At 33.6% G+C, this 25,657-nt stretch overlaps 1 protein-coding gene across 1 annotated transcript in view; it reads left to right on the top strand.

Moving 5' to 3' along the window:
- The window catches only part of LOC118181910 (serine/threonine-protein kinase LMTK1-like), a 68,526-nt gene that overhangs the window by 18,055 nt on the left and 24,814 nt on the right, over positions 1-25,657 (top strand). Inside the window, exons 3-5 of the mRNA XM_035351144.2 lie at positions 5,628-5,883; positions 12,423-12,624; positions 19,072-19,159. Of these exons, the coding sequence (XP_035207035.1) occupies positions 5,628-5,883; positions 12,423-12,624; positions 19,072-19,159 (546 nt within the window). The remainder of the gene's footprint in view (positions 1-5,627; positions 5,884-12,422; positions 12,625-19,071; positions 19,160-25,657) is intronic.

Here is a 25,657-nt window from a genome sequence, read left to right as displayed (position 1 = left end):
GCCGTAATGCACTTCAAGCATTTCTACATTTTAAAACTTCTGCAGGGCGGCCGTAACGCGCTTCTACATTTTAAAGATTTTAAACATTTAAAACACTTTTTAAATGCGTACTTGTTTGAGTTTTTATTTTTGTTTGTTCCAATACCTCCTAGAGGGCAACACTAATCAGCATTCTATTTTAAATTGAATTTCCCCGCGTTTTATGAATATTCACGCCATTTTACATAAGATACAAGACAGTGAGAGATGGCTTCAATGTCTACTCAGCAGAAAAAGAGAAAAAATGAGGTTGTGAATTGGAAAGACAAGAAGGATATACATTTGATGAGTGCAGTCCATAATAACACGATGATTGATGTTGAAACACGGAAAAGAACTGTAAAAGAGCCAATAATTGTAAAAGATTACAGCAACAAAATCGGAGGAGTGGACCGCCTGGATCAGTTATCAAATTATCCTGCTGTTAGAAATAAGAAGAGATATTATTACTTTTCCATTATGCTTTATTTTATTTAATATTCATTTACGTTCATCCACTACGAAAGTTATGTATGGAAAGTTATGATGTACAGAGAAAATAATGTTAAATTTATTACACACTGCGAAAAACAGAAATCCGCTGGGGAGAAATTTTCGTGGACAGGAGAGGATGGCAAAAGGGTTAAATTGTGTTTTTTTATATTATTTAAAAATTTACCAAAAAATGCGCACAAATTTATGGACTGACCCAATACACACATGATCTGGCTGGCTAGAGGGTTAATACACCAAGCTGAGTGATGTTAAAGTACACTGGTGAAATAAATTAAAAGAATTTGTATATTTTATAAAATTGCATGAAAAGAACTGAACTGAAGGAAAAACCACTGCTTCTAGATAAAAATATACGGCAAATAAGTAAGTGGCAAATACGTAAGCGTACGCGTGTTTGTAGGTGGAGCCAGCAGAAAAACATGCTTTATAAGCATGTGTGGAGGGTAAGACGAATTATGTTTGCTAGTACACCTCGGCAAATTTCTTGGTGTTATCTTGCAGCAAATCGGTTAAATTCATATTGGATCAGTAAAAATGAGTAACTACAAATGTTTAGATGATGGAATGAAGTGGCGAATTGTGGGGAGATTAGAGGCAGGCCAATCGCAAGTCCAGATATGCAGAGATTTTAATGCCCAGCATCGTGTGTAATCTTTGGAAACAGTTCTAGGATACTGGATCCATCGAGAGAAAGCCTGGGCAAGGTCGTCCGAGAGCCACGATGGCCACAGAAGACTGCTATTTGTCCATTTTAGCGAGGCGTAATAGAGGGGCTACAGCTTCTCAGCTCTCAGGACCTGTATGCAGCCACAGGAACACATGTAACAAGGGTGACTATTTCCAGAAGACTGAATGAGAGAGGGTTGTTTGCTAGAAGACCAGCTGTTTGCATACCATTCACATCTACTCACAGGAGAGTCCGATTAGCATGGTGCAGGCAGCAGTGCTTGGAGTACGGAACAATGGGTGACCGTTCTGTTCACTGATAAGTCCCGTTTTAGCTTAAACACCATTTTTCACCATACTTTCACATGGAGAGAGCAACCGCTGTTTCAAGCCTTCAAACTTCCATGAGTGTTACACATGAACATGTGTGTCTATTATAACTGTTGAATGTTTATTTTGTATGTATTGTTGTGTGCGTACTTGTTCGTTACGAAATGATTGCACAAATACGATGAAAAATGAACAAAATTTATTATTATCACAACAAAAATGCTTAAATTTTCTCGGATATTCGCGCAATATTACAATATCTCACAGTAGATATCTTCTAACCTCAAACGTTCAACAGAACTTAATTCAAAACAGCTAAAGAAAGCTAATCCGCGAATTCGCTACAGTCAACAAGAGCAGTTTTCTAAACAAACTCTTAAAACAACAACAAACTAACTAACAACAACTGAATTGAGAGGTTTTCCTCCTTTTTATAACATTTTAAATCGTGCGTGAGAATTTTCTCAAAATCAAAAAGAGATATTTATTTATTAAATGTTAAATGCACGTGCTCTTGTATTTTTAATTTTACAGCTTAGCTTTCCTATAATATTCGACACCCGCTACACTGCACGGGAATAAAGCAGTTTAATTTATAATTAGTCCAAACGGCATCACCTTGAACTGCCAAAGTCCATGTCTAGTAGTAAATGCAGTCTTTTCTCTGTCATAAGGATGTATTTCTACTTGCCAATACCCACTCTTTAAATTAAGTGTTGAGAACTAGTTGCTTCCAGAAAGTGTGTCCAGAATGTTATCAATTCTAGGAAGAGGGTAACTGTCTTTCTTCGTAACCTCATTCAACCGGCGATAGTCAACACAAAATCTTGTTGAGCTGTCTTTCTTTCTGACAAGAACGATGGGAGATGCCCATGGACTTGCTGAAGGCTCGATGACATAGCCTTCTTCCATATCCTTTAAAAGTGTTCGTACCTTTTCCTGTTTAGCAAACGGTAGACATCTTGGATATTGCGTGATCAGGGGATGATCGCCAGTATCGATTCTATGTTGTATCAAACTGGTTCAACCCATGTCAGAAGACGAGTGGGAGAAAACAACTTGAAGATCTTTAATGACGCGATCGGCAGCATTCCTCTCTTCATCATTTAATTGCGCACTCTGCAATAACTCCGATGTAATGCTCTCTGAGGACACGGATTCTGGGATGTTACTGTTTCTTTCAATGCTAGTTACTGGAGTACAAGCAGCATCCACTTCACCTTTCTTAATAACTCAGTTACATTGGCAACTCTTACCGGGATAACCGTTCTCGATAGGTCGACGCCTTCTCAGTTACATTAGCAACTCTTACCGGGATAACCGTTCTCGATAGGTCGACGAGTGTTGAGGCTATTAGTACTCCTTTTGGGCTATTACAGTTATTGGGATATTCTATGATGCCGTAGCGGAAATCTCTGTTTTCGGCTATGGATCCAGGAAGTAAAAATTCTGTTCTTGCGGGTATTGTAATGTGGTCTTGAGCTATGATTTTGTGGCTAGATTTAACTCCTTCATTATTAATTCCAAATAGGGCTATGTGCTCAGATGCAAAATGTAATTCATTATTTTTAAAGTCCAAGGAAAAATTGTATTTCCTTAGAAAGTCCAATCCGAATGTGCAAGGATCTGTAATCTCTACTACATATGTCGTGTGATGGTAGGCGGCACTTCCAAATGTTATGTTAATGTTTATTTTTCCATCGATGTCGATCTTCTTACCGGACATAGTCTGGAGCGTAATGCACGGCGGCGTCCAGATAAGTTTGCTTCCCAGTTGTTGAGCCAAATCTTTTCAGATGATGGTAACGTTGGCTCCTGTATCCATCGTCATATTGCAGGGACCTCCATTGATATGTCCTATTATGCAAAGTCCATTACTGCCGCCTCTCACTGCAGAAATCTTAGCGCTTTAAACTGGGGCTTTTCATTATCTGGCAACCTCCGCCCCGCGAGATGGCCACTAATTAGTTCCCTGCTGCTTGCTAGGAGTGGTGTTTACATCCGTGCCCTTAGGTGTTCTGCAGTTCTGTTGTATGTGTCCTTCAGCTCCAACATTTTACAGTCGGTTTATTGTCACCAATATTCCATCTCAAGTCATCGAGTTGAGTTAAATCATCTAGACGGGCAGCCATTTGGTCCTCTGGCTTTTGGACTTGAGCAGCTCTGACTGGGTGGCGGTCTGTACGAGTTGCTTGCTGGGCTGCCTCGAATTTCATGGTGTACACTAGAGCACTTTTAAGATCTTTAACATCCGCCATTCATAGAGCTTTCTGTATTTCAGGATCCCGGATGCCGTCAATGAAGTATTGGAGGGACAGGATTTCCCTTGTTTCTGTCAGGCACTCCGCAAAGGCGAGCGGGGACAGCCTTTCAACATCTGTGGCGAGTTCCTGAAGTGTTTCTGTATTTTTCTGTTGGCAGGATTTTAACTGAAGTCTACTGTAGTCTTTCAAACGTTTCTCTCCAAACCGCAGCTCCAATGCGCCGGACAGAGCTTCGAAATCTATCTTTTGGTTTTCGGGAAGAGTCTGAAGGATGTCCGCTGCGTCTGCTCTCAAATAAGCGGTGAGATGACAGACCTTAGTTTGGGAATCCCATCCATTCGCATCCGCAATGATAGAAAATTGGGTCTTATACACTTGCCAGGAGGTCTTCCCTGGAGTTTCAGAGACGGATGAGCAGGCATTGATAAAAATTTTAAAACCATTCGAATTGCTCCCTGCCGTCGCTACGAATTTCTTTAAATTATCCACTTCTTTGGCAACTGCAGAAACTCTGTCATCAATTTTTTGTTCGATTTGTTGTTTGACAGCAGAAACCTTTTCTTCAATTTCTCCAACTCTGTTTTCAACCGTGTCAGTACTGTCTTCTATAGCTTCAAATTTGTTTTCTATTATGCATGTTATTTCTCTTTTAATTTCCTCTTGGCCCACTTTCATTTCTGATTTAAGAGCTTCCATCTTTTCTTGAACCGCTTTCATTTTCGCTTTAGCGTATTCTTGACCCAAATTCATCTCTTCTTGACTAGCATCCATGTTTCTTTGACTGTTTTCATCTCCTCTCTAACAGATTCTTGCCCAAATTTCATCTCCTCTTTAACAGAGTTAATTGCCCCTTCCATCTTTTCTCGGAAAGCAGCAAATGCAGTCTTTAATTGCCTGAATTGCTCTTCCATCGCTCTTGTAATTGGCATTTAAAAATCCCACTTCTGACACCAAAAATTGTTGCGTGCGTACGGGTTCGTTACGAAATGAATGCACAAATACGATGAAAAATGAACAAAATTTATTATTATCACAACAAATGTGCTTAAGTTTCCTAAAGTTTCCGTGCAGTATTACAATATCTCACTGTAGTTATCTTTTAACTACTCAAATGTTCAACAGAACTTAATTCAAAACAGCTAAAGAAAGCTAATCTGCGAATTCACTACAGTCAACAAGAGCAGTTTTCTGAACAAACTCTTAAAACAACAACAAACTAACTAACAACAACTGAATTGAGAAGTTTTCCTCATTTTTATAAGATTTTAAATCGCGCGCGAGAATTTTCAGGAATTTTCTCGAAATCAGAAAGAGATATTTATTTATTAAATGTTAAATGCACGTGCTGTTGTATTTTTAATTTTCCGGCTTAGCTTTCCTATAATATTCATCACGCGCTACACTGCATGGGGAATAGAACAATTTAATTTTTAATTCAACTAACATTAGCTATTTAAATACCAAATCCGTAGCAGTATTATGTCAACCTATGTTCACACTAAATTTTATTATATCTGTCCAGTAGTTCTGGAGATCGTTGATCAAATATGAAAATTCTCTTAATTTATTTCAGCAGTGAGTGATGTTATAGTAAAAGCCATTAAAACTTGTAGTTCATTTGAAGTTCATGCCCTGATGAAATGACATGTCTTTTGTGATACCTTTTCATTGGCTTCTGTACTTTATATAAGGAGAGTCCCTTTCCTTTAAAAACTCCTGTGTTAAATCATTCTTATTAAGAAATAAATTTCCTATTCCTAGACAATTTAATTTTTGTCTTTTTAATCATAGAATTATTATTGTAGTATAATCTGAAATTTTGTTATTTTATAGCTAACTCAACGCCATTACAGACTTAATTCAGTTCATGAAACATCTGTGCCACCTTCACAAAATGTTACAGAATTTACCATTTTCCCACCTCCATCGAGCAGTCAGTTCAGCCTACCACCTGGTATTAGTGGAGATGAAGTAGTATTTGAACCTCTGCCAGAAATAAGGAGTCGTGTTTTAGAATCTACTTCTGAAAATATTCGTCCTGCTCGTTTTATGGGATCTTTCGGTAAAGTCTCTCTTCAAGACTGGTTTGGTAAGTAGAATAAGTAATCTTTTTGTCATTAATCATTGCTGCTGCATTTTATTCCTTTGCACATATTAACAAAAGTTAAAGTGAAACAGCCATGCATGCTGATTTTGCTTTTTTTTCCTTTTTTTACACATTTTTAGATTCTTAATTCAGCGAACTGAAAAGAAACCATTTATCATAGCTTTATGTTTAAGCTTTAAAATGCAGTATTACAGGAAAATATAAGAAAATATAAATAGATTTGAATTTAGTAGTTATTTGTAATGCAATTAACCATTATATAATTTATCCTTTTGTACTGAATGCAAGGTGAATGTGCTTTTTTGAAAATATATTACAGGGAAAAAATAATATTTGTGTGCATGATGGTCATCGCATGTATCATGACATGTATATGGAAATATCCAAAAAAAGATAATTAAGGTGTCTAAATGTATATCTAATGTCTAAATGTACCTTGCATAAAATAAATCAATATAGTTCTCTTTAATGTAAAAGTAAGAGAATAAGTGATAGATTAACATGTTTTTCAAGTGTTAAGACTATGAGTATAACTATTGAAATTTATGTAAATTTTTTTTTTTTTTACTGTACTGGATTAAAATGTGCAGTTTATTATGAGAATGATAACAAATTAAAATTTTATCGTATTAGAAATTTAATTTTAATGTTATAAAATTTGTTTAAAAATTAAGTAACAAGTTTTAAGATTTTTTTTATTTAGTGGAGATTGTTACATTTATTTCTCTGGAATTAATAATTATATTTTTGAATTTTATTAAAAAAAATTTTTGCATTAATGTTAGGATTTTTGAAATTATTTTGAGAATGAGATTATTTCTAAGAATTTTGTAATTAACTTGAGATAAAAAATAAATGAAATAGTTTTGAATGCTAAGACAGAAAATGGGAATAAAATTGTGTTTCAAGTATAATGTAGCAAATACTAATATTTTGATACTGAATAGTATTCTAATGAATATAGAAGTATTAATAATTTAAGAAATTGAATAATTGTAATACAATTAAATGAGGAATGTTATTAAGAAATGAAATTAATGCAGAAAATAATTTGAAATTGTGGTAAATGAATGTAATAGTTAATGAATAAATGAATGCAAGTATACGATATGTTGAGGGAATACTGGCTCAAAAACATAGGCTTACCTCTGAATCATTGTTCCTTTTACCCTCCTCACACAAAATAAAATTGAAGGCTATCACTGCATAAAAAAGTAATTTTTTCATATAGAAATAATATATATAATGGAATGTCTTAGGGCAGTTTACAAAGGTGTTCCCTTATCTATTGAATGGAGGCCTCTAGAAGTAACTGCTGAACATCCCTTAACCACTGGTGAATTAATGCATCAGTCAGTAAAAGTGGATATGCTCAAACTGATGGAAATCTTTCTATTTGAAGAGGGATGTTTCACTTTTGTTAAAAACAAGGAAATTAGAAATGTAATAATAAGAGTGAAACTATAATTTCAATAAGATTGTTGCTATATTTATGATATTAAAATGCAAGCTATGGATATGAAAATTAGTTCTGTTATAAAATTTCGAAATTTGTTATGATTATTAAAAATAAGTAATAAGTGAGAAAATTTTTATATTTATGATATTCTGTTAAAAAAATCTGAAAAATCTGTCATGAAGAAACATGATCATGATGTGGACCTCCCCAAATCAGGAACTTTTTAAAATTTTACTGATATATAATTAACAGGACTCTTAAGAATTACTTTTGAGCAACAAGATCTTTTTCCAGATTGGACTCAGTATAATTCTAAAAATTGATTTGTTCTGAAAGCTATAGTTCTCAAAATTAATGTTGTGTATTATTTAAAAATTTAAGTGCAAAATTTAACAATTTACATTTTGTTTATTATATTTCTTTTATTTTGCTGTTCTAATATTTTCCTTTCAAAAAGGATTTTGTATCACTATTCTCTCTTTGAAGGGTAGATATGCAAGTAAAAATATGTGAAGCAAACTTCCAATAGGCAGTAGCCTCTGTTATTCTTCATTTTAATTTGTGTATTTCTACCTTTCTGTCCTAAAATTAATGACAGTCTGAAATATATAAACTCAGAGTTCATAGCACTTCTTAGAAGTGCTTATAAGTCCTTATATTTGAAAATAAGATATAAAAGCCCTAGGTGCTTACGTTTTCTCTAAAGCACTTATTTTTTTTTTTTTTTTTTTTTTTTAGTGCTTATTTTTTTTAATGAATGCACATTTTTTTCCCATACCAAAGCCGAAACTAAATAAACAACTTTTCTTCCTTATATGGAATGTCAAATGGTGAATCATACTCCCAGAAATAGCTTTCCGCCCCTTTCTCTGCATTAACATAACCTTTGGTGTACGCGAGTGCAGACAGATGCACATCGTTCTATTGGTCAAAGAATTGCAAAAGTTGTAGAAAATTCTAATACGTTCCGTATTCTTTTGCTCCCACCCAATACTACACACGTTTGAATTTCTATCAAGATTTTAATAATTTACATTCTTGTTCCGCATGGTCAGTTCATATTCACGCTTATTATGAGCATAGGTATGAATATTTATAATAATATATTTGCAGTAACTGCTGATTAAACTTCAAAAATGGATAAGTGTGTTTTAACACAGATTAGTTTTCTAAGGAATAATATTCAGAATGACATAAATAAAGTGAAAGTAATCAAATAGTCAAAAAAAATTTTTTTTTTTTTTTTTTTTTTTTGCCAATGCATTATACAGTACGAAAGTTGGGGGTTCTCCCCTTTCTCCACAGAATCTCGAGCATTGAAACTATTACAGTTTGCGGCAAAGCAAGGGACTTTTTTTTATTTTGATCACTTTCTAATCTGGATTGAATAGGACTAAAAGTTCTGCTGTGTACCAACCCAAGCGAAGAATGATTCTATTCCAGAAATTTAACGCAGTCTGTTCAAAATTACTATGAAAAACACCCTTGTTTAGTAAATCTCTTTATTAATCAATATGAATATGGCAGTGTCCTGCTCAATGATAAATATGCCACATGGGCGCATGACTTTGAAAACCAGACAAAGCAAAGGGGCTTTTTCCTTTATTTAGTTATTTATTCTCCAAATACCGGCAGCTGTTGATTCCGATTGCGTAATATCACATGCAGAAGAATTAAGGCGCTTGTATTGTTCAATAACGTTTGTGATATTTCTCAGAGATAAAAAAGTTTTACTGTGTGCTTGCTAAGCAGATTATTTTTCAGTTCCATTGGGCTTTTTATATGATGCATATATTGAAATGTCAAAAGCATTATTTAGCTGGAAAATCTAAAGAATGACTACAATCTACCCCCCTTCCAGTTTTATCAGTTACGCTCGATTATCCGGAATTTTCAGATATTCTACAATTTCCGAGTATGCCAATTAGTTAAGCTTTTACTGTTAAAGGATGACCGCCTGAAGCATCTTCTCATTTCAAAAAAGTTCCTTTTTTTACTTATTTTTACTTAAATTACTTTGCTTGCAATATCTGTTAAGGGTTATCTGTTATACAATGAATGTTAATATCTGTTATACAATGAAAACTTAGAAAATGTTCAGAAGTTTGATTTAAGTTAAATTATTTTAATAATAATATGAGTGGGAAAATAAATTGTATTTAATTTTAGGTGCCAAATGAATATAATAAATATAGCTTATTATTATTTATTTTCTGTATTTTGAACTGAAATTTCATCATTAAATCTTGTAATATAATTTAGTTCTGTATAGTTTTTTCCTCTCATTGTAAACTAGTTCTGTAAATTGAACTGTTATTTAAAATTAAAATATATATATATATATATATAATTGTTTTCCATGTTTGAGTAATGCTCATTCTCCCTTAATAAATACTGAATTTCTCATATTTGAAGTTACAAGTCTTAATTTTTCTTTTAAGGTTATGCAGTTGTGTATAATGTAATTAGACAGGTGCTTTTTTTTTTTTTTTTTTTTCTTAAAATGTGCTTGAAAAGTGCTTATTTTTTTAACTAAAATGTGGCTACGAACCCTGAAACTGCATCATTTCAAAATTAATATGCATCATATGATTTTATGTAATGCTAAATTGCAGGTGTGTTATAGCCAGTCTCTCTTTTTTTTTTTTTTTTAAAGCTAGCTTTCTTCTGAATATGTCTTTGCACTAGATCAATGAATTTTTCATTGATCACACATTTCGTGTGTCAGCCATGAATAATAATAAAAAAAAATATTTATTTTGCCCATCTCTTCAAGTTTCTTCTTTATGCATCTAATATGGCACCAGCTTTTCCAAGATATATCACATATATTTATTTCATTTTATGTTTTCTTAAATATCTAAATACCATCTTAATGAATGGATTATGAGAAGACAAAGAATACGGTAAAACAAATGATTATACAAATGTAGTTAGTAAATCTTGTTTAAATGTCATTATTCATGAACAGATCCCAAAACTCATATCATACAAAAAATTAACTGTAGTCAATGAAATGGGGGAAAATTGGTTCTTTGAGAAAATCATTAAATCTTGGTCAATTAAATTAAGATTTGGCTGTATATAGAGATTTTTATGTAAATAAAATGCATGTTATTCTAAATGGTAATGGTAGTGTGTTAGTTTCTTATGTTATAGAGTAGCTAGAAATAAAGATACACATTTTGATGATAAACTCATCAAAATTTATTGGAAGCAATTAGAGCTAACTCAATTATAGCTGCTCTTGAGGTCAGGGAATTTCTATCTACATTCAACATATCAAACAATTTCATGTCGAGAAACTCCATTACCTGTCTTGTAGTTGTATTGTGGCAGGGGTCCATCCAATTGTAATATCACTATAAATTGTAAATGATGTAATTAAGGAACTGTAATATTGTTGGGCATGTTTAAGAAAAGCTTTCCTATAACCATTTGGCCTTTGGAAAAAAAAAAATTGCAGGTGTGGCCTTCGAAAAAAAAAATTGCAGGCTGATGACTTACTTCGTCATTAAGTTAAGTTGCAACAAATGCTCAGTTGTGGAAGGTAGTATTCAGTTTTGGACAGGTTATTTCAGATATGCTTTGTATGCACATATATTAATATAATCCAAGAATTGGAAGTTGTCTTATCTGAGAAAGCAATCTGAAACAGCTATATTTCTTTCATTATCTGGAACTTTTATATACATATTTTTTTATGCATAACATCATGAATAGTCAATCTTGGAAATCATAACTCGTTTTTTTTCTCGTTCACTGCTCGTTTTTCAGATTGACTTAGGTAGGTTCTGTGTGGAACTATCTGTTTTCAACTTGGCATGTTCATCTGCTTACCACTGTGATATACTGCTAGCTGATAAAAATTATTCCTTCCAAGCCTTTAAAATGCAACTATGAAGTATATATATATTTATATGAAAGAGAAGCCTTCTGAAACATATAATGGAAGTTTCATTGTTTATATCATTCCTGTGTGCCCTCGCACACTTTTTTTCTCCTTTCTGTACTGACATCATTTTTATTTGCACATCACCAGCATGGCTACTGCTAGACAGATATGTATGAAAATTTGTCCTCATTAATGTATCATTTGTAAAATTGAAAATTATGCCATTTTTGTTAATCAAATGGCAAACAATTTCAAAAATGCTAGACTGTTAGGGTCTGGAAGTTGATTTTGATTTATTTCTTATATATAAGGGATTCAAATTTGGCCTGGACTGTTGCTGGCACAGACCACTACCTATGCACAATGTTGTGTGTCCTTGAGTGTGTACAAAACACACAGCACCTGATCTTGCCCTCACCTGACCTTCTATGCAGATTAGAAACTTGCTGACTCCTGTCTTGCAGTCATGAATGTCGTGAGCAAACAACAGCTCCCTCAAAGTCTAGAACAATGCATTGTGATCAGATTTCTTGTTTGAGAAGAAGTCCAGTCATCTAAAATTAAGTAGAGACTCCAAACACAATATAGAGAAGAGTTTTGGAAGTCTCTAGTGACTGTCAATAAAACATGAATCCACTAGTTCAAGTCCTATGCTTAAATCTTACTTTGAAGGCATGCAGTCATGCACAGTGCTGTTGCATCAGTATTTGGGAGTGGATTCACAGTCAGGGTGAAAAACTGCTAAGAAAAGGGTATGGAAATGCTACGATAATGTTGGTGTGTTGACTCTGGGAAGGGAGTGCATTAAAAGGGTGATATGCTCAACTCTTTCATTTACAATAAAGATTTTGGGAAACAAAATGGATATGGGAAACAAAATTGATGGTCATACTCAAACCACTTTGTAACTGGTAATTTTCTTCGAAGTGTATATTATACAGAAATATATATTTTTAATTAGACAGTTGTTTAGTTTTCCCGAGGATTAGAATAACTGAAAAATATATGTTTAACGAAATCACTTAATTACTTATTTAGTGTATCAGTCCTGTCCCTATGTTTTACATCATTAGTTAAGTTTTCTGCTAATTTATTCATAATGACTAAATAAATTATAGAATTGTAGGAATATATTTTTTATATTTGATGCTTTTGTATGTTTTATAGATGAACATCAGATAAATTTCCCAAGGACCCAGTTGAAGTATCTCCGTGAAGTTGGCACTGCATGGTATGGCCAAGCTGTAGAAGGTGAAGCTTATAGTATTCTACAATCTGAAGAAAAGACAAAAGTGGTGGTGAAAATACTAAGAGTAGATGCAACAGCTACTGAACACATGCAGTATTTACAAGAAACTCGACCATTTAGGTGCATTATTTTTGCTGTATGGTTCTGATGTAATATGATTTATTTATTTATTTAAAATTTGTAATATTTTTATTTCACAATTATTTTTTATTTTCATCTATTACATAACATACAATGAATGGCAGAATGTTATTAAACTAGTTTTATGAAAAATAACATAATAAAATATTCCAAATCAGTGATATCTCCTTCAGAATAGTTTCTTTAGAAGGTTACATGTTTTTAGAGACAACAGTTCCCTTCTTCATAGCATTGCTAGAACACTTGATATACACTGAAGTGACAAAAGTCATGGGATAGCAATATGCAAATATACAGATGACAGTAGTATCGCGTAGAAAATGTATAAATGCGAAGTGCTTTGGCAGGGCTTTCATTTGTGTTCAAGTTATTCATGTGAAGAGGCTTTGACGTGATTATGGCCGCACGACGAGAATTAACAGACTTTGAACGCGGAATGGTAGTTGGAGCTAGACGCATGGGTCATTCCATTTCGGATATCGTTAGAGAATTCAACATTCCGAGATCCACAGTGTCAAGAGTGTGGCGAGAGTATCTAATTTCAGGCATAACATCCCACCATGGACAGCGCAGTGGCCGACCACCTGCACTTAACGACCGAGACCAGCGATGTCTGCGTAGAGTTGTCAATGTTCACAGACAAGCAACACTGAGTCAAATAACCGCAGAAATCAATGTGGGACGTACGAGGGACGTGTCCGATAGGACTGTGCGGCGAAATTTGTCTTCCTTGGGCTATGCCAGCAGAAGACCAACTCGAGTGCCTTTACTGATTGCACAACATCACCTGCAGCGACTCTCGTGGGCTCGTGAGCATATTGGTTGGTCCCTAAACGAATGAAAAACTGTGGCTTGTACAGATGAGTCACAATTTCAGTTGGTAAGAGCTGATGGTAGGGTTCGAGTGTGGCTCAGACCCCACGAAGCCATGGACCCAAGTTCTCAACAAGGCACTGTTCAAGCTGGTGGTGGTTCCATAATGGTCTGGGCTGTTTTTACATGGCATGGACTCGGTCCTCTGGTGCAACTGAACCGATCATTGACTGGAAATGGATACCTTCAGCTATTTGGAGATCACTTACAGCCATTCATGGACTTCACATACTCAAACAACGATGGGATTTTTATGGATGACAATGCGCCATGTCACCGGGCCACAATTGTTCGCGATTGGTTAGAAGAACATTCTGGACAATTCCAGCGAATGATCTGGCCACCTAGATCGCCCGACGTGAATCCCATCGAACATTTATGGAACATCGAGAGGTCAGTTCGTGCCCAAAACCCTGCACCGTCAACACTTTCACAATTATGGACGTCTATAGAGGCAGCATGGCTCAATATTCCTGCAGGAGACTTCCAACGACTTGTTGAGTCCATGCCATGTCGAGTTGCTGCACTCGCCGCAAAAGAGGAACAACAAAATATTAAGAGGTATCCCATGACTTTTGTCACTTCAGTGTAGATTCAATTTTAATTTATATGTTACCATCACCTTTGGTCCATTGAGTTTTATCTGTCTAGTGGCAAACTCTCAAGACAATTTTTAATTTATAGAAAAATTATTTGAACTTAGATTTAGAGAATGAGATGGCTGCAGAACTGAAATGCTTTTTAAATTTTAAAAAAACAATAGGGTAAGCATTTTGTTATAAGGGGCTTATTGTGTTGCAGCATCCAAGGGTGTCAAATTCTTCACCACACATCAGTAATTCTTTTTTAAAGCATTTCAGGAACCTCGTGGTAATGATGATTCATGTTTTGTGTTAGAAAGAATATCTTGTGAATTTTCCAGTTTTGAAAAAAGGAAATCAGCATTAGTTTTAGATTTGTTTTTACTTGCTTTTTTATGACATGATTATTTTTATGACACAATAAACTATTTGTATGCCATTTCTAATTTTTATATTTTGTTTTCAAATTACATAGGAAATTCTAGGATTATTCACTGGTTAATGCTTTCTAGGGGAAATGTCTTTCAGTACAAATGCATTTGAAAACATCTAAATACATACTTTTTCAATTTTCTGTTTTTCTTTCTCTGCTTCAATATTTCATAGAACTTCCATATGTCATATTTCTGGATCAAAATTCTGTGAACTGTAAAATGTTTCCGCTTACTATGCTGTTAATCAATGTCTGGATGTGGACCAGAGAATTCAAACACAAATTTTTTCAATTATCTCTCTGCACAAATATTTTTTGGGGGAGGGGCAGGCAATCAGTGTGGCAAATACCAACTTCCTCTTCTCTACTGGGTTAAAAATTTTTATACTATAAAATGGTTTGTAGCTAATTATCCACATTGCTAATTATTGATTTGATCCTATAAGATTTTCTCACTGTTGTTGCATTTTCATCCATTTTGGATATGCAGAGCTCTACTAGAGCTCAGTGACTCATCTTTCAGTGCTTTTCGCAGCCATTTGGCTTTGTGCCACTTTGTATCTGTATAAAGCATGCTTTCTGTATTCTGCCTCATCTTTTTAGAGGTTTCATGAGCATCAGTAAAATTTTATCGTCAGTATTGTTTGAAATTGTGATTCTCCATTGTCATGATAGATTGCTATAAGACATGTTTAGAAAATGCTCACTAAAAGACAAATATTTATGGTTGAGAGTAGAAACGCATTCTTTATTTCAAGTGATGTTACCCAACCTACTGTATACAGAGATACATCTGCAGGGTCTTATTTCCTATGCAGTGTGATCTGTCTGGTTAGTTTTTCTTGCTTTTTTTAACTAAAATTTTGTACAGTATCCTAGGTTATATAATTATATATATATATTTTGTATTAGCAGTATCTATTATACATTTGTTGCAATCACACTCATTGTTAAATAGATATCTGGTTGGACTTGGCAATATGCCCAGTATTCTTTTCAAAAAACATGAGAAATTAGACATAACTCCTTGTAGAGTTCGGTGTTTCTGTACCCTCTCTGGGATTTGAACTTCAAATCTTCCACTTGATAACTGGATGTGATAACTGTTGTTACTACAAGAGCATGTATCAGAGAGTATGATATTTCTTAACATTCTTCCTAATTAAAAGGGTAACGGGAGAGGCAGAAAACCCAGCCAGTTAGAAATACTAGTGTTAAAGAATTATCGTCTACTACTTTTTTACTATAAATGTTACTGGGTTTTTTAAAGCCAGGAAATGTAAAAAGTAAATTGTATCCTTGCAAGGATTTAAATCACTGATCTTTCATTTGTCATATGGATTTGCTAACCACATACACTGTGACAGCATGCAGAGGAATGTTTTAAATCTTTTTATCAACTTTTACTTCCTATGGATGAAATCAGTATTTCAGTTTTAAATAGCCTTTCAATGCTAGATACTGTGACTTGCATAAAATTTATTAGCATTCGGATATAAAATATTTGAAGGCTTTAGTGTATTGCATTATTGCACTGAACAATATATTTTTTTTTATCAGTTTTTGTACTTGTAATGCTAAATTTAATGAGAAAGGACTGGTATATATGTAGAACATTAGAATTGGGCTGCTAAAATTATTTAATTGAATGCTCGAAATTTCTGGAGCAGGAATTAACCTTTTAACTGTCATGCCTGAGATAATCTCGGGCACAGCACTGGTGTTCGAAAATGTTACGCCCAAGTATTACTTAAGGCAATTTTTTTTTAGTGCATTGTATTGTTATACCCGAATATATATCAGGAGACGTTTATTTTGGCTTCATCTCTTTGTCAAACCCGACTGCATTTCTTGAAAAGTTAATGTGCACTCAATTCAATAGATGGCAGCACTTTACTGAAGATTTCAAAGGTTAGAAGTTCTTTGGTTCAAAGTGTGCTGGATCTTTTTTTTTGTAAAATAGCGTCCAGTTCTTTGAAATGTTATATAGATGATTTAGATTCTTCAACCGAAGATGAAGATTTTGAAGGCATCGTTACTAGTGACGTAGGTGAAACTGAGGAGAGTGACATTGAAAGTAGCAGTGAATCAACGGATAGTGGTGATGATGATATAGGAAATGTGAGAGACTGGTGTGAAATAACTGCTTCTGGCCGATCAGGGCCCCGCAGTTCCCTTTTACAGGTACTCCAGGTGTAACTTTTCCTGTAAACATAAACTACACTCCTTTAGATATTTTAGAAATGTTTCTGGAAACTATGCAGAACAAGAAAGAAAAGCAAATCAGGCAAAGATATCAAGGTGCTCCTGCGGTAAAAAATGGATCCCTACAAATGACAGAGAAATGAAGCTATTCTTTGGGCTAATAATTCTTCAAAGTATTGTCCGAAAACCAAATTAGGCTATGTACTGGTCTCATCGAAGGATTTTGCATACTTCAATTTACTCAAAAGTAATGCCCGTAAATCGTTTTATTTTGCTTTTTCGATATTTACATTTTTGCAATAATGAAGCTGAAAAAAAGATTTTCCAAATCCAAAACTTTGGAAGCTGTATAATGTGATAGAAAATTTATGGGAAAAATTTTGTAATTTTTACATACCAGAAAGTGATGTATTGGTTGATGAAAGCTTGATGCCTTATAAAGGAAGGTTATCTTGGAAACAATATATTCCTATCAAATGTGCACAATTTGGAATCAAATTTTTTTTATCCTTCGTGAGGCGGAAACAGGGTATATTTGTGACTTCATTATCTATAGAGGAAATAGTACTGTTTTCAATCAATTGTATACAAATTATGGACTTTCTACAAAAGTCGTCATGCATCTATAGCATCGCTAGATTTACTTATAGCCCAAAAACAGATATTTATGGCACAGTAAGGATAAACAGACGAGATTTACGTAAAGAATTCGCTAAAAGAAAATTACAAAAAGGTCAAATCATAGCTTTTCAAAGAGGTAAGATTTTGGCTATAAGGTGGAAAGATAAGAAAGGATGTGTGTTTGATGAGCAGTATTCATGATACTTCCATGGTCAGCCTCAAAATAAAAAAAAGTGAAGATATACTCAAGCCAAAGATTGTTTCTGACTACAATCTAACTATGGGTGGTGTAGATAGCTGTGATTAGGAAATATCCTTTCATCCAACAATCTGAAAACGTCAGAAAAAATATTATGAAAAGATATTAGATTTACTAGACTAGATACTCTGGAACTCATATTTGCTCTATAAAAATGTAGTTGGGAAACGTATTACATTTTTAGAATTTCGAATCCAAGTTGTAGAAGAACTTTTACATAAATATGATGATGCAGCTTCTGGACAAATGAATGTTGGCAGACCACCTACAATAGATAACCCTGCCCGTCTTACTGAATGACATTTTATATCCCATATTCCTCCTACTCATGCGAAACGTGAGCCTACAAGACAGTGCAAAGTGTGTTGTTCGAAAAAGATAAGGAAAGAAACACGATTCTGGGGTAGTGATTGTGGAGTTGGTTTGTGTTTGGAAAAGTGTTTCCATTTGTACCACACAAGACTGAATTACTAAACTACTAATAGGTATTCACTTTTATTTTTTTTTTTTTTTTTTTTTTTTTCATTTTTAGAAAATAATGCCTCATTAGAAGCGAACTTTACAACTGCCATGTTGAGTGGCAGCCGCCTCAAGCAAATATGCAGTGGCTACAAAATTTTCAAAATTTTACTTCAAAATATCAATTTTTAACTACTAAGTATATTTTATTTTGTACTAAACATTTGATTTTTGCAATAAAAAAATTTGACAATTTGTGTACCCAAATTATCAAAATAACTTGATAGTTAAAAGAGTTAAATAAATATATATGTGATTCTGATGTTTATTGTGGTCTTCAAGATTCAGTACAGGAAAAAATTATATGACTTGAAATGGTTAGTAATTTCTAATTTTGTTGCTATATACTTCAACTATCTTTTTTTATTATTTTTAAAAATGAAGAAATTTCTTAGAATTCTGTTGTATGCATAATCAGGTTTTAAACTTCCTTTGTGAATTTTGTAGAAATTAAGAATTTTATTTTAAAAAGCATTTATTAATATTATAATTGTTCATACAACAAATATGAAAATATTTAATGGCAGCAAATTATTAACCATAAAATGATTTTAAAAGTGACCTTCATAATACTATTGCTATTTGCAGAGCTCTTTGCTTGATTTAAAATTTTATTTAAAATTTAAAAAAAAATTTAATTGGCATTTGGATTAAAATTCATATCACTTTGGAGGGTGATCTGATGTAGATCCCTCTTTTTTTGGAGCAATGTCAAACAAACTTGAAGTTTATAGAGTTTTATTAAAAATTTATGCCAAACTAAAAAGAAAAAGAAAAAAGCTTTTTTGTTTCTGAAAAAGAGGACTTTTGTCAGATCAACTTCAAAATCTGTTCCAGTATATAGTATTGTTTTGCTTAATTTAAAATTTTACATTGGTATATTTTTCTTTCACTTAGCTATAAAATGCTTTTAAATAGACATTATCTAATTTCAGAGATTTATGTCATCCAAATCTGCTGCGTTTATTGGGGAGATGTTTGGAAGTCCATCCTTTTCTTTTAATTATGGAGCACTGTGATATGGTTATTATTATTTTTTTTTAAATTTTCCTTTTGTGTTTTTGAATTACTTATTTGTAATGCCTCTGTACTCTTTGATGCATTGTTTGCGTAAATACAAACTCTGTATATATATAGGTATTATTATTATTATTATTATTTTGTTACTGCAAAAAATGTTTAAAATATCAGTTTCATTGTGTTATGTTCAGTATCTTTTGAATTAATTTCCTTTAAAACTCTCATATAATTTATGAATAAATTTTTATTTATTCAGAGTAAATTTTTCTTAGCGCCTTTGTGCCCTTTGAGGCTCACTTTTTGTGAGTATGAGTGGGTCAGTCCTGAGTAGCCCTTCATCAGTTGATCACCTTGGTGAAATGGGTGTCACAGTCCTGGAACTCCAGTGATCTGTCCTCTTTTCTGTTTCCCCTTCTCTCAGCTTTAACGTTTTCCTCCTTATTTCTCTTGTGGTTTTCTCTGTGGAGGTTAGAGCTTACTGTGAGATGCTGTTAAATCTCTTGTATTTCTGGCTTACCATGGTGAGTATACTGCGTATGGATTTATGGATTTGCTGTGCATAGTGACTCATGCAGCTGGAGAGTCCTGGTGATTGAGGGGCAAGGAACTGTCTCCAGAATACCACTGCTATCCTCACTAGTGTCAATCAGCTGGTCACTAGTCCCCAGGAATAGGGCTTGGGGATAAGCTCTCAGGAGTAACTGCTTTCAGGAAAGCCTACTAAGAGGCTTCAGTTTGTGTAAAGTCCAGCTAGCCCTAACACAGTAATCTGTGTTTCCTTGTTGAGCTGCATAGTGGGTGAGTCAATCGGAACTGAATCGTTATTCTTTCCATGTGGAATTTGAAATTTCTCAGGTTTTTAACACCAATAGAAACTTTGCACCGAAGTAAATGCTAGTGATTTCTGTACTGACCACCCTCCTTGTTTCATTGTTAATATAGAAAACGAGTAGCAGAAATTGTCTCCCTTACTGATCAATAAGTGCGTTTCATATATTGCAGATGAACTATGAATATTAAGAGACTCAGAACTAGTGACCTCGTTCAGACTACTAGCACTGTCCTAACCACAATTCTGCTGAAGATAACATCCATAGGGCAAGTTAAGGTTTCAGTCTCAGCCCATAAATCTGTAAATTTTCTTGAAGTATAATCTCAGAGCCACACATTATAGTGTCTGAGGAAGAAATTGAGCTTAAAGACCAAAATGTTTATGGTTAAAGTATAGAGAAGATGACTAGTTGCTGCCTACCAAGCATATTATACCAAGGTTAAACCCCTGATGTGTGCTGCCGACCATGTTCTGTCAGGAAGATGTGTCTGAAGGCTGCATTCTTACTGTTACAATTTTTAGCTTAAAAATAAACTCTGCCCTAAAAGAATGTCCTTGTACCATTTCTGGTACTTTTTATGTTGATGATCTCCAGATAAGTTGTTTACATGCAGATATGAGATACATAGAAAGCAACTTCGGATTGCTATTAATAGGATCCAAAAGTGATAAAAAAAACATGGTTTCATGTTTTCAGAACAGAAGACCGTATATGTCTACTTTTGTAAAACGCGTAACTTCCATCCTCAGCTTGAGCTTTATCTTCAAGGTTTGCTCATTCCAGTAGCATCGGATGTAAGATTCGTAGGAGTATTGTTTAACCAAAAATATACTTTCCTTTCCCATATTCTGTACCTAAGGAAGAAGTGCATCAAAACGTTTAATCTTCTAAAAGTCATCGTAAACACTTTATGGGGGGGGCAGATCATTGCTGTTTGCTTTGGATTTATAGAGCTCTTGTATGCTCTTGACTTGATTATGTTTCTAGATGACCCTCTGTGTTATTGAAACTAGGTCCTGTTTATCATCAGGCTCTGCAGATACTTCTGGAGCATTCAGAACATCTCTAGTTGGAAGTTTCTGTGTTGATTGTTGTGAACCATCGCTTAAATTAAGGCCTGAGCAGTTGTCTCTTAGCTGTTATTTCAATATATTATCAAAACTTAATCATCCTTGTAAGTTCATTTTGTCTGATGATATGAGTAAGGGTCTGTTTGAAGCATAACCTTCTTGCATGCCTTATTTCTGTCTTGGGTTTTCTTCATTAATTGAGGAACATCACATGACAGATTTGAGGGCCTAGCCAGCAAAGCATTTCGAAATCCTACCTTGAGTGAATTCTCAGTTTTGGCTTCTTGACATGTTGCAACATCATAGCAGTGGTTATACGGTAAAAGTATATTTAAGGGTACCCCTTGGTGATTTTTGGCGGTAAATGGATACCAAATTTGTGCAATTCTTTAACTTGTTATTTTGGGCCAAAAATCGTCGCTACACAAAACCAAAATAACAAGACAAAGAATTGCACAAATTCGGTATTCATGTACACATCAACCTATTTTCACTTAAAAAAAATCAGAGAATTGCACAAACTAGGCTTTGTGCACTCCCTTGACTTTGTCCATGTACACATTGAACTATATTCATTTAAAAAGTCAAAGGAGCAGCCCACAAAAAATATATAATCTGAATAAACTACATTTTAAATCAAACAATAAAATAACATAAAAAGGGAAATTCATCTTAGCACTACACGAAGGAAATATCCACTTAGCTTATTTACAAATTTATGCATCTTCAGTCAAACAAAATTCCTTAACAGCATCCAAACTATCTGAACTAGAATCTGTATACTGGTGTTGCCACATAAATTCTCAAAATAAGAGTAAAAAATATCCTCCATTCGAAAATATCCGATGTTCGATCATACTCATTTCCTTCCTCCAAACCGGACACATAATAATGGCTACTAAGTAAACATTGATTTACATACCAGTTAATTAATGTTTTTTTCCCTTTCCTTCCAAATCCTACGGAAACATCAAATTTATCTTGCCACATTCAGCCAATTTACCATGTAAATATCAAAATAACAACGTACTAATCCATCACACACAAGCCCATATCCCAAATTGGACACATGCTTTCCAAATTTTTTCAATTACATCATAATAGGTTTCCATAGGCTTCAACTACTCAGGTTGTCATAAATGAGACAACAACTTGGCGATAAATGAAACAACAATTTCGCGATAATACAAGGGGTACCCTAAAGTCAACTCTAACAACCAATGATACTAATCAGATGGTGTACAAATAGCATTTTCTTGAGCACAGGCAGAAATACAGTAGTTACAGATGGGTTGAAAGCAGTTGGACATGTTAGTGCATAATTTATTATTGGAAACCACATGGTGGGTAGAGGCATGACACTGGCTCAGTCCTGACCTCAGAACTAACTGCTGTATATTATATTATGCAGTTTAGTTCATGTCCATGCTATGCCAAAGAATGTTTATAATTTATATTGGCTCATTTAGTGCATTAAAAATATTAGAATCATTTTCTGAGACCTAGAATCCTGTCATAGTTGATACCGTAATTTCCTGAAGAAAGGCTGCATCAGCGTAAACGGCGCACTTCAGAAAAATGGCGGGAAAAAAATTAAAATTACAGAGAAATGCCGCATCAGCGTAAACGCCGCAATAGATTAGATTGCGTGTGACATCGTTGTGGGCTGTATAGATGCAAAATCTCAACCTATGTCCTGATATATGACAAATCAGTTAAGAAAAATGCATGAAATGAAACCATAACTCAAAAATAAATTAAAGGTAAGAAATGTTGAAAATATATTTACATTCACGAATATACTTATATTTACCCACTAAAGAAGCCAATATTTGTAATACTTAGACTATATTATAAAAAATTTTGCAACAACGAAATATTAAATTTGGATTACAAAAGGAAATTTTAAATTTTACTTACAAAAGCAAACTATATGTCATATGAAGCCATCAAAATCTGATTCTTCACTTTCTGAATTAAAAAGATTTAGTAAATCCTGATCTAAGTCCAAGTCTTCCAGATCGTCACATTCATCCTCTTGGTTTACAGTCTCTTTTATCTAAAGATATAATTTCAGCTTCTTTGAATCCTGTTATTATTGACAATGTTTTTACCGATTTCCATGCACTTCCTACCCACTTTGCAACTTCTTCATAAGATGCTGTACAAATTTACCGCTTTTGGTATACATATGCAATCCTTCACTCATCCAACACTCCAACCGCTTTCGGACATCAGATTTGAAGGATTTATTACCTGACAAATCTAATGGTTGTAAGATTTTTGTCAAACCACCGGGAATTATTGCTATGGTCATAGACAATTTTCGACATCTGGTTTTCACTGACTCAAGTAAATGAGCACACATGGATTCCATTATTAATAACCCTTTTGGTTGGAAAAAAGATCCCTTACGACACTGCCAAACTTTTTGTAGCCTCTCATGCATGATTGTTTCGCACATCCAGCCATTCTCGTTTGCACAAATAATTATGTCAATAGGAAAATCTCCCTTCGGAATAGTTTTCCGTTTAAATGTGGTCATCGGCTTTAGCTTGTCGTAGTTTGCGGCACAAGCTAACACACATGCAAATTACCTTTCATGCCCCGTCCTAAGCACAGATACAGTTTTTGCACTAGTTTCATCAGCAGTTCTGTTTGCAGGCGAGTCGAAAGCTAACGGCGGAGCAACTGAACTGGGAACAACTGAGTGGTCTATGTACACTGCTCAAAAAAAAAAAGGGGGGGACAGTGCTATATCTCTTGTTCTACTGGGCCGATTGACAAAATTCAAACTGCGTTTTTCATGTCTCGAAAGCGCGACTTGGGATATATATTATATTTATATATAGCACTATTCTAACATAGGTATTTTGACACAAAATCGAACTCTGAAATAACATATCAATATTTTTCCATATTTCGATTCTACGACTCAAATTATGCCATAATACCAAGTTTTGTAAAAATCGTACGAGTAGTTTTTAAAATATTAGCTTTCAAAATTTTAGCTCCTCAATGTTAATTAAATTTGGCAAATATTTATTAATATCTCCTTTTATATTAAACTTTTTTGATTTTTTCTTTCCCATTTCGAAATTTAGGTTCATTCCAAATAAAATTTACCCATTTTTTGTGTTTTATTTTTTAAATTTCTATTTTTAAATAATTTTTATAAATTTTTCAAAAAAAAATTTGAATTATAACCTATAAAATTTTTATCATCATCTTAAAGTAGGTGTATTTCTAAACATATCTGCAAAAAATTAGACTTTTTTATTCAAAATTTTCTAAGATATACACGAATTTACATATTTTCGCATTTTGAAATTTGGCATCTTTTTTTGGAGCGATAATAACGCTAAATGTGGTTTATGGATTTTTGATACAGTGAATTGCCCCAGCTATTTTTAACCTTAAATTTCAAGTAAAATTTTACCGAGAATTAATTATATGAAATATTTTCCCTCAAAGGTGCGTAATAAATATTTATTAATACTATATGAAAAGCTATTTTTTAAAAATTACAGATGATATTATTCAAATTTTTAACTATTTTTTTTTAATTTCTCTCTTTCTTCATTTTTTTCAAAAATAAGAGTAAATTTTTACCTTCGGCATTTTGTCTGCTACTTTACTTTAACTTTGTTTAAATTGAATTGTCTAAAACTGAGAATTTTCGTTTGATGTTTATTTGAATTTTATGAAAATATTTTATGACATTAACTGCATAATTTATTTCTAAAGAAACTGTTGCATATGAAGTGGCTGAAAGAGCGGCTGATACTATCATCCATATTTTTAAAGCACAGTATATTTTTATAGAAACATAAGATTTAGAATAATCATTTTTATAAAAGTCAAATTATGATATAAACATACAACCCTCTAGAGACTGAATTAATGCAAGTTCGATGGTTATGTAGAAATGATCTGCAGCTACTTAATGGCTGGATAAGTAAGCTGGTTCTGTGGACAATTTAGAATAATTATATAAACGACACCCAACATTCTGGATTCAATTAACAACGAGGATACATTGTTTATTAAATGAATTTAAGAAGTTTTAAAACATAAAAAATCAACTCATTTTTTATCCTAAAATGTATTTTTGTGCGTAGCGTATTTTCATTACATCCTTAAAATTCTAATTTAGAATGTAATTGTCAAGAACTGAATCCTAATCATCAGTAATATAATAAGTAATTATTATGGTTATTAATAAATCCTTCTTATAAAGTAATTGAAAATATTTCAAAAAACTTTCTGTCTGAATGAAAATATTTTTCTATGCAAATATTTTTAATTTTATATTAATCAAGATTGCACCCAATATTATTTATTTACCCTTCAATTCTTACCGTCAGCTCTAGTAGAAGTTACAAATTATATTTAATTAAGGATTGGATTGTATTGGATTATTTAATTATGGCAAAGCACATGAGAGTTACCTCCCTAATGGGAGGGATTCCTTTGTGGAGGACTTTTTAAGGGAAACTGGCTCGTATACACGTTACACACGGGAAAAACCATGCAAACGCCCATGCAGCCAGCCCGTTCATGGGATTCGAACCTCAGACCGAACTACCAGTGTTCAG

Source organism: Stegodyphus dumicola, chromosome 8, assembly GCF_044657685.1.
Source record: "Stegodyphus dumicola isolate Sdum_Otavi_A_Nest chromosome 8, ASM4465768v1".
Classification (NCBI taxonomy): domain Eukaryota; kingdom Metazoa; phylum Arthropoda; class Arachnida; order Araneae; family Eresidae; genus Stegodyphus; species Stegodyphus dumicola.
The sequence above is the reverse complement of the archived record's forward strand: the minus strand, read 5'-3'. Positions and strand labels throughout refer to the sequence as shown.